We start from the raw sequence: 9,991 nt of genomic DNA on the forward strand, positions 1-9,991 counted from the left end.
ATTGCCTCTGTGTAGCTACCAAGCTGGCTCTGTTGATCACGTTCCTCCTCCTCAGACAAAATGGCGACATACTGTGTCTCATATTGACCTCTGGAGATATTGATTTAGCTCTCTGCTGCTCCCAGCCTCGATAGTTGAAGTACCGTGTTACACTTGCTATCGGTTATTACTGCCTTGTTACATGAGTGTATTGGATGCGATTTCTTTAGAAGGTCATTCAACGTGCATGTTGTCCAGATAGTCTACTTTATGATTTACGTTAGAACCTCTGTAGATTGTCTCATCACAAGGCTTTTAGGTTGTGTTCAAATGAGTCACTTCTAGCTTTTCAGCTTCTATGGTGTGTGTTTCTAAACAATATTATGAAAGAGTTTCATTTCCCAAAAGATCACCGAGCATTTCTGTCCTTGTTTGGCATTTGACTGTTGGTATAGAAACCACAGTTGTTCTTTTTGGCCCTGCCCTGGTTGTTACTCATCGCTAGAATTACACAATTATCTTCTTCCTGCGATTAAGCAACACCTTGCATCTCTACCCACTACAGAACACCTCTCTCTCTCTCTCTCTCTCTCTCTAATTTAAGGGCTTTATTGGCATGGGAAGCATATGTTAATATTGCCAAAGCAAGTGAAGTAGATAATACACAAAAGTGAAATAAACAATAAAAATGTACAGTAAACATTACACTCATATCTATATACAGTGTTGTAACTCTCTCTCTCTRTCTCTGGAAGAGGCCTTGGCCCTTCCATTCGTCTGTCTGTGTTTTAATTATGGCTACGGTTCGGAGAGATAAGYCTGTCTCGTTGAGACTAAGTGGCACGGGCCYACCAGAGGGAGTGTTCTTTWGGCCCTTGAAGTGTGTATCGATGTCAGCCYGTTGGGGTTTACCTCAGGGGTGAGGAGACCTGCCTGTGAGGGCACGACTAGGACAGAACTCCCTTTCCGGTCTCCACGTGAGTGTGAGCACATGGCCGCCACTGTTTACAAACACCATCCAGGCATTCCAGAGTAGACCTCGTTACGTAACAGCTCCGAAAGCGAGCAGCATCTCTTCCCCGTTCCCGCCACTCGGCCGCTCCTCTTTGCTCTCAAGATATTTGAACGCTGCCATTGGTCCCCGACACCACCACAAGCGAAAGGAAGGGGGGAGGCGGAGAGGTGAAGCGAGTGAGCGAGAGACGAAAATTMACGCTGGCCAAGGTAGTGTCTGGAAAGCGGAACATGGCAACGCTAAAGACAGCGTCAGCGTCTCTCTGAGCTCCCGCCACGCTGACAGCAGAGACTCCAGAGCACGTGAACGCCTAAATAAGCCTACACAGTAGTACGGCTGGCTCCAAGCTAGTAATTGAACTAGAAGCATGCTATCTGTTTTCATACCGTGTTGCAATATTCAGTCCAAAGATCAAACAAAGGTTATGAGAAACGGGTATTCAGTTTGCCCAGCGCATGGAATGACAAGGTGCTTTTCTTGTAATTACTCACTGGTTGTAACTTTTACTGGTTGAGCCTTTCTCAGATGAATAAAGGAAAGAAGTTTACTATGGCTGAAGTCATGGCAGAAATGAAACCCCAAAAAGCGGAATATTGGATTATCAAACACACACCTCTGAAGGCGTTTAGATTTGTTTCACTTTAATATCTCCCCTTCCGAGAATCTTTCATGTTGGTTTCCTCTATGTTGCCTTTTGATGAGGCAGACTATTTGAAGAGGTGCCAATTCATTGGCAAATGTGGTTTTCTAAAATCTGGGGGGATATTTACTGTTACCAGCTGTGCAAATGGCAAACGAGTTAATTTTCCCTTTGTCAAGAATGTAGAGCAGGTCAAAACCACCACGTGACTGAGTGAGTGGAGTTGCCCTAGCATTGCCTTACAACTCCAAATATAGCCAAGCTGGGTAGAGTTCTGACTAGGTCGGGCAAGCAAAGTTCAGAGAGTTCAGGGTTAGATAAAACAAATGAACACTACACTACAGTGTCTAAATCCAATGGGTGTGTGTGTGTGTGTGTGTGTGTGTGTGTGTGTGTGTGTNTAATTTTGTAGAATTATTTTACACTATTTTTATAAAACCGTTTTCGTTCAGGACAGATGGGTAATAGTCACGAAACCATTACAGTATAACGAAGTGCTAGCTGTGGTAAATTACCTTTATGGTAGCTGACATCTCGCGTATCTGTTGTAGCCTACACATGTTGTGTCTGTTAGCGAACTGTCAAGGGTTGCCTTTTCTCTCCAGCAATATTACTGTTTGGAGCTGTAGTCATGGCTTGCTTGTGTGTTCATGTCGGTCATGTTTCTATCATACGAAATACTTTTTGGTAAAAATATTTCCACCAGTACCGTGTTCAGTCAGTGTGGTGATAGCCTCACCTGCTGGTGATACGTTGTAACTGCAGCAATAAAGACTACATTGGTGAATCCTCAGGCGCTGTTTGCCGATGATCCAAAGGATGGATTATGCCATGAAGTCCCTCAGTCTCCTGTCCCCTGCCTCACTCTCCAAGTAAGAGCCTGATGCCGCAGCACTAAGGGGATGTGCCCTATTGGCAGCACTACTATTGGTCATCATAAGACTGCGTTCAGTAATGTTTAATGTTTTTTTTTTTTTTTTTTTTACATCGTAGGACATACGTCATAGAGTCAAAGTTAGCATCGTTTTCCAATAGATTTGACATAATTTGACTATGTGTATGTATCTTCACCAGGTGTGTGACAGCCAGTGTATCAGCCAGTGCCTCCATGACCCAGCAGCTCCTTGTCGGGACTCCTCGACCTAAGCCCTTCCGGGTCACCAGTGCTGATCGCAGCGTTAAGAAGGGAATCATGGCTGATGGGCTACGAGACCTAGTCAACAAAGTGAGGAGAATGGTGGAGGAAGAGGGAGGGATGAAGAGGGTGCTTGAGGGAGGAGTACAAGTTTATTTTTATTTTTATATATAACGTTTTTTTTATTTCACCTTTATTTAACCAGGTAGGCCAGTTGAGAACAAGTTCTCATTTACAACTGCGACCTGGCCAAGATTGCGACCTGGCCAAGATAAAGCAAAGCAGTGCGACAAAAACAATAGAGTTACACATGGGATAAACAAATGTACAGTCAATAACACAATAGAAAAATCTGTATACAGTGTGTGCAAATTAAGTAAGGAGGTAAGGCATTAAATAGGCCAATAGTGGGGAAGTAATTACTATTTAGTCATTTACACTGGAGTGATATATGTGCAGATGAGGATGTGCAATAGAAATACTGGTGTGCAAAAGTGCAGAGAAACAAAAACAAATATGGGGATGAGGTAGGTAGATGATTGGATGAAATATTTACAGATGCAGCGATCTGTAAGCTGCTCTAACAGCTGATGCTTAAAGTTAGTGAGGGAGATATAAGTCTCTAACTTCAGTGAGTTTGAATGAGAGAAGAGTAGTGTATGAGTGAGGGAGAAGAGAGAGTCTGGTTACATACTCTTTACTCATTTATGGCATCATAAATTCAATCCAGTGAACAATGTGACTCAGATGGATAAAGGAATGAAAGGATGGGTGAGTCAGAGGCTTTCAAAGGGAAGCAGAAAGAACTAACGGTTTTCCTTAAATGCTCGCATGCTGGAGTATGTGCTCTCATGCACATACTGACAATTGTCTCTGTTGTTCTGGTGCTCCAACTGTGACACTACTGCTGTCTTACGCATGTCTTTGAAAAGTTTAACTTAACCCGGACATAATGATAATACATGATATTGAGACTTTTCAGGAACTTATCTACTCTGCAGAGATATGCAATCTTTTTTTAACACTCGCCATTTGTATTATTCACTGTAGAAATCTATGACACGCAAGGGAATGGAGTGGCTAAGTAACTACTTCTGAGAGGGGGAATGATTCTGTAGTCCCTACTTACTGGACTCTATATCTCTTCCAGGCTAATGGGTAGTTTGTTCCCTCAGGCCATGGACTCTCTGCACGTGTCCTGCGTCAGTGCCCTGGTGCTGGATGAAGACGGGACGGGGGTAGATACAGAGGAGTTCTTCCTGACCCTGCAAGACAACGCTGTGCTCATGGTCCTGGAGAAGGGGCAGAAGTGGACACTTCCACAGGTTGGTAGGGTGACATATGCATGACCTTCTTACCACAGAGTCCACTGGGTGGCGCCATTACACAGGGTCACTCTGGTAGAATGGTGAACAGGCTTCACTTCTGTGTATTATCATCATCAGTGCCAACGTGTTCTCAGATGAAGATGCAGTTGTATAGCCTGCCTTTTTAGATAAGATGGGACGAACAAGAAAATCTACTCCCATATTGTATATGAATGACCTGAACTTTTGGGATTGAATATAGAGTAAGCATATTCAATAAATGATTCCATTCAGATAAATGCAAAAGCATTCTTATTCTGGGCGAAGAGTTGAGTGAAACCATCTCTGACATATATGGCAAATCATAACCCCCTCATTTAGTTACCTCACACTTTTGGCCACAATTAAAGCACCATTTGAGTCAGAGTTGAGGAGTGTTTGTTTGTCCAAAGCAGGTCATTTCCATATTCATTAAATTATGTTCTGCCACCTGAATGGCATCACCCTGTGTGTTTACTTGGCTCCTGTCATGCTGAGCGTGTCTCATTAACATAATACAATTTCCTCCTGTTGTCCTTCCACTGTTCAGAATGAATTWATCTGTATTCCAATGCTTGTTACCTTCCTTTGCAGATGACTGGCGCTCTTGGGTGGAGGGGAGGAAGGGGAGTGTGTAGGGGGGGCTAGCTAGTATTGCGTTCATCCATCTTAGTTTGACAGACACTAAGTGTCAGAGGTTATATATGCAGTTTTCCTTCACACTCAATTTTAGTTTCCCATAAATAAGCTGTAGGAGACAAGACTTAATTTGTGTTAACTGGGGAAAATTGATTTGCTCTTGTTTCTCCTCTCTCATATCCCTCCCTCTCTCTCCACCTTTCGGCTCCCAGAACACTCATCCCCGAATGCAAAATGAGCTCAAACACCAGCGCAGGAAAGATGTGGCTCGAATAACCTTTGACCTATACAAGAACAACCCTCAGGATTTCATTGGCTGTCTGAATGTGAAGGCCACGCTGTATGGCACCTACTCTGTGTCCTACGATGTGCGCTGCTACGCTGCCAAGAAGATGCTGAAGTGAGTAATCGCTCTCCGTGTGTTGATGTGGGTACTTAAAGATGAGTTTGTAAGATTTAGGAGAAGGTTGAGTTGATACAGTGCCTTCAGAAAGTATTCACACTCCTTGACCTTTACTACATTTTGTTGGATTTAATTGTCATTTTTTTGTCAACTATCGACAAAAAATACTCTTATTTCAAAGTAGAAGAAAAATTCTTACATTTTACATTTTGTTGATGGAAAATAAAAAAACGAATATAGCTTGATTAGATAAGTATTCAACCCTCTAAGTCAATGACAGGGGGCTGCTGAGGAGAGAACAGCTCATAATAATGGCTGGAACAGAGAAAATGGAATGGCATCAAACACATGGTTTCCATGTGTTTGATGTATTTGATACCATTCCACTGATTCCGCTCCAGTCATTGCCACGATCCCGTGGTAAGGTGCCACCAACCACGAGCCTAATTAAGGTGCCACCAACCTTCTGTGGAGTCAATGCATGTTAGTACCACCTTAGGCAGCGAATACAGCTGTGAGTCTTTTTGGGTAAGTCTCTAAGAGCTTTGCACACCTGGATTATACAATATTTGACCATTATTCGTTAAAAAATTCTTCAATCTCTGTCCTGTTGGTTGTTGACCATTGCTAGACAGCCATTTTCAAGTCTTGCCATAGATTTTCATGCCGATCTGTTGGAAAGCAGACTGTTTTGCTCTAGGATTTTGAATGTGCTTAACTTTATTAAGTTTATTTTTATCTTAAAAGACTCCCTCGTCCTTCCCGATGATAAGGATACCCATAACATGATGCAGCCACCACCATGTTTGAAAATATGAAGAGTGATACTCAGTGATTTGTTGTATTGGATTTGCCCCAAACATAACGCTTTGTATTCAGGACAAAAAGTTTAGTTCTTTGCCATATTTTTTGCAGTTTTACTTTAGTGCCTTATTGGATGCATGTTTTGGAATATTTGTATTCTGTACAGGCTTCCTTCTATACAGGCTTCCTTCTTAGTATTGTAGAGTAACTACATCTTCAGTTTTCTCCTGTCACAGCTATTAAACTCTGTAACTGTTTTAAAATCACCATTGGGCTCATGGTGAAATCCCTGAGTGCTTTCCTTCCTCTCTGGCAACTGAGTTAGAAAGGACACCTGTATCTTTGTAGTGACTGGGTGTATTGATACACATCCAAAGTGTAATTAATAACTTCACCATTCTCAAAGGGATATTCAGTCCTTTTATATATATTTTTTTACCCATCTTCCAATATTTGCCCTTTGCAAACAATTGGAAAACATCCCTGGTCTTTGTGGTTGAATCTGTGCTAGAAATTCCCTGTTTGACTGAGGGACCTTACAATTATCTGTATGTGTTGGATACAGAGATGGGGTAGTCATCCAAAAATCATGTTGAACACTATTATTGCCCACAGTGAGTCCATCCAACTTAAGTGACTTGTTAAGCATGGTTTTACTCCTGAATTTATTTAGGCTTCCCATAACAAATGGGTTGAATACTTATTGACTCAAGACATTCTAGCTTTACATTTTRTTATTAATTTGTAAACATTTCTTTAAAAAAACAATTCCACTTTGACATTATGGGATGTTGTGTGTAGATCAGTGACACAAAATCTAAATTTAATCTATCTTAAATMTAGGCTGTAACACAACAAAATGTGGAAAAAGTTGAGGGGTGTGAATACTTTCTGAAGGCACTGTATGTTCAGATACATTTAGGAAGGTTATGTCATACGTGCTGAGAGCTGCTGAGCGGTTGTGACAACTAGGATTAAATTGTGCAGAATCAACAAATAACAGGTTTCTAGATTTCATTTTCTGCTCATATTTTTCTCTTTTGAAAAGTCACTGGAGAGAATGAAACTTGTATCTCAACTAGGAGAGAGAGATTAGGGAGATGCAGGTCCCAGCCCTGCACTTTCAGCGTTTCCCTATCTTCCTGACTATATGTTCATATTATATCTGTCGGATCACTATCTACAGTACAGGTATCTGTCTGACATAGGGTTGCAAAGGTGCCGGGAATTGTCCAATGTTACCGGAATCTTCTGTAATTTTGGTGATTAACAGATCATCATCTTTGGTAATATGTATTTGAAAAATGTATTCATATACCGTACCAGTCTAAATTTCAGATACACCTACTCAATCCTTTTCTACATTGTAGAATAATAGTGAAAACATCAAAATAATGAATGAAAAAAAAAAAACTGCATTGACTGACTTTCATGTCTTAAAATAATGATGGACTGTAAATTCTCTTTGGTTATTTGAGCTGTTATTGCCATAATATGGACTTGGTATTTTACCAAATAGGGCTATCTTCCGTATACTACCCCTATCTTGTCACAATACAACTGCTTGGCTCAAACGCATTAAGAAGGAAAGAAATTCCACAAATTAACTTTTTAACAAGGCAGGGCTGTTAATTGAAATGCATTCCAGGTGACTACCTCATGAAGGTGGTTGAGAGAATGTCAAGAGTGTGCAAAGCTGTCATTAAGGCAAAGGGTGGCTACTTTGAAAAATATATTTTGATTTCTGTAACACTTTTGGTTACTACATGATTTCATAGTTTTGATGTCTTCACTATTATTCTACAATGTAGAAAAWAWWAAAAAATAAAGAAACCTACTAATTCAAGGGTTTATGTCAACTTTTGACTGGTACTGTATATTTTTGTGTATCTGTGTTCATATTGTCGATTAGTTTTTCTAGTGGATAGACAATATGGTTCTAGAGAAAATAACAATGGCATTATTTTCAATTAACTCTGCAACTCTTCCAACTATTGGCTTCTTTCACAACTGCCAGCAGTTTGGCACCAAAACATTTACAAGAAATACATATTGACATTGTAAAATGAATCTATATATATATTTCATGCTGAAACCCTAATTTTATTTKACCTTTATTTAACTAGGCAAGTCAGTTTAAACACCAATGCTATTCACTATTTTGATGGTTTAGATTTATGATAATGTTTTACAGGCCATTCTATTTTTTATTTTTAAATAATCTTATTTTATATATTTTACATGTGATAAGGCCACACCGAGGGCCGGAGATAATTACAGATACCTGTAATAATCTGAAGTACTCAAAAAGGCAACTAAATGGCTTCTGATAAAATTCCTCCTCTGGTAGTTTACTGGTGAACTCCAAAAGTTTCCAGTAAGATAACCTCCCTTTTCAACTCTCGTCTGACACATTTTTCCCTGTTCTTGTAGGGAGGCTCTGAGATGGACCCTGTTCTCCATGCAGGCCACAGGCCACGTCCTCCTGGGCTCCTCCTGCTACATCGAGCAGCTCCTGGATGAGGATGACCGGGCAGACCTGAGCCTGCCACCACTGCCACAGGATGGAAAGATCAAACAACTACAGAGCATCCTGATGGGCAAGACGGCTGTGATGGGCAAAACTGTTGTGTGATCTATCCCAATACTATGAACATGCTTCCTTCCCTTCTCCCTTCCTTGAAGTAATCACCCATCTAAATCGATTTTACAGGTGAAAGGGAATGCTACACTACATAGCTTGCACCTGTCCAGTCATGGCTGATAAGTAATCACTTCATGGAAAGGAAGAATGGATTGTCAGGATATTTAAACAGGGCTCTACTCAGAGAGACACTCTAAAAGAGCCTGTTTGCTAAAAGTAATGGGTACTGGCAAACTGCAGGACCAACACCATGGCACAGTGCTGCATCACTCTGATGTCATGGTTACAGTGGCAGGTATACACCTTTTGGTTAGGTCACTCCTCTCGGTTGACTTTTGGGACAGGAAATGCTGTGTTGTCCTACATTTTGGCTATGATCACTTGCACTTTGTTACATTTGTCTGTCTATATGGCTTGCAACACTCCACAAGCGAATGCACTTTTCTATTGCAGTGACTGCTGCTGGTCTGTATCTTCAACTGATAGAAGGCACTTGGCTTTTTTCATATTAATAAGCATGAATAAATCACAAGAATATTAACCTTTGAGAGATTTTATTTCCCCTCAACATAAACATGCGCGCATGCACACGCACAAGCAAACACACACATACTTGAAGTCACACCTGAAAGCAGAGACCTGTGTAACTTTGTTGTCCAACCATTGTCACATGGCAGGGCTGTGCTCCACAGTGTTGGATGTTATTATGGGTGACGTCTGTCTGGCTCATGGGCACAGTAATTGGCAGCAGGTCTGGTTGTCTCTCCCACACTCCTCTAATTGCCCCCTGTCCTGTGCTGCCAGCTGGAGCCCAGCTTCCCTTGGCCTGCCAGGGGGTGGGAGAAAGCCAGGGCCAGGGAATGGCACACAGCTGCAGGGGCTGAAGTGGAGGGCCAAGGAAATGAGCCATTACACAGACAGACCAGAGAGAGGATGACGCTTTTGGCAACAGCATCAACAATCAATCTACTCTCCCTCTCATCTCAAGTTAAATGGCGTCCGGATTTTTTTGTAATTTACTCAACAAATGTTGGGATGTTCCAGCTGTCCTGAGTACAATATTGAAGAGCGGTCAATAAGGGAAAGGGTATACAGACATGCCTGGTGCTCAAAATTGATGACGTATTTCATGCAGCGAGAGTTGAATGGGGATGAATGGATTTGGTTCAGTTCGTTCAGTCAGTCTTCCTCAGCCCTCACCAACTAGCTACAATAGTTTATGCTTGTGGTTAGAAACTTCAGTGAGAATTTGAAACTTGTCTGCCGAAATTGGGAATAGGGAGTGTTCAGAATCATTCAGTTTTTACCGGATTTTCAAAAGCAATTGTGATTTAGCTGTAACCCTGGCCTGATGCTACACTGTCTAGCTACTTCCCTCTAAGTTAC

At 41.4% G+C, this 9,991-nt stretch overlaps 1 protein-coding gene across 1 annotated transcript; it reads left to right on the forward strand.

Annotated features, from left to right (window-relative positions):
- The first annotated feature begins 2,399 nt into the window (after positions 1–2,399).
- Positions 2,400–9,146, forward strand: LOC111969909 (lipid transferase CIDEC). Its single transcript, XM_023996290.1, has 5 exons — positions 2,400–2,506; positions 2,709–2,859; positions 3,945–4,094; positions 4,967–5,154; positions 8,395–9,146. Exons 1-5 carry the CDS (start codon positions 2,442–2,444, stop codon positions 8,594–8,596), a joined length of 756 nt encoding a protein of 251 aa, XP_023852058.1. The 5' UTR covers positions 2,400–2,441; the 3' UTR covers positions 8,597–9,146.
- The last annotated feature ends 845 nt before the right edge of the window (positions 9,147–9,991 follow it).

The sequence above is a fragment of the Salvelinus sp. IW2-2015 genome, linkage group LG11 (assembly GCF_002910315.2).
Source record: "Salvelinus sp. IW2-2015 linkage group LG11, ASM291031v2, whole genome shotgun sequence".
NCBI classification, from domain to species: Eukaryota; Metazoa; Chordata; class Actinopteri; order Salmoniformes; family Salmonidae; genus Salvelinus; species Salvelinus sp. IW2-2015.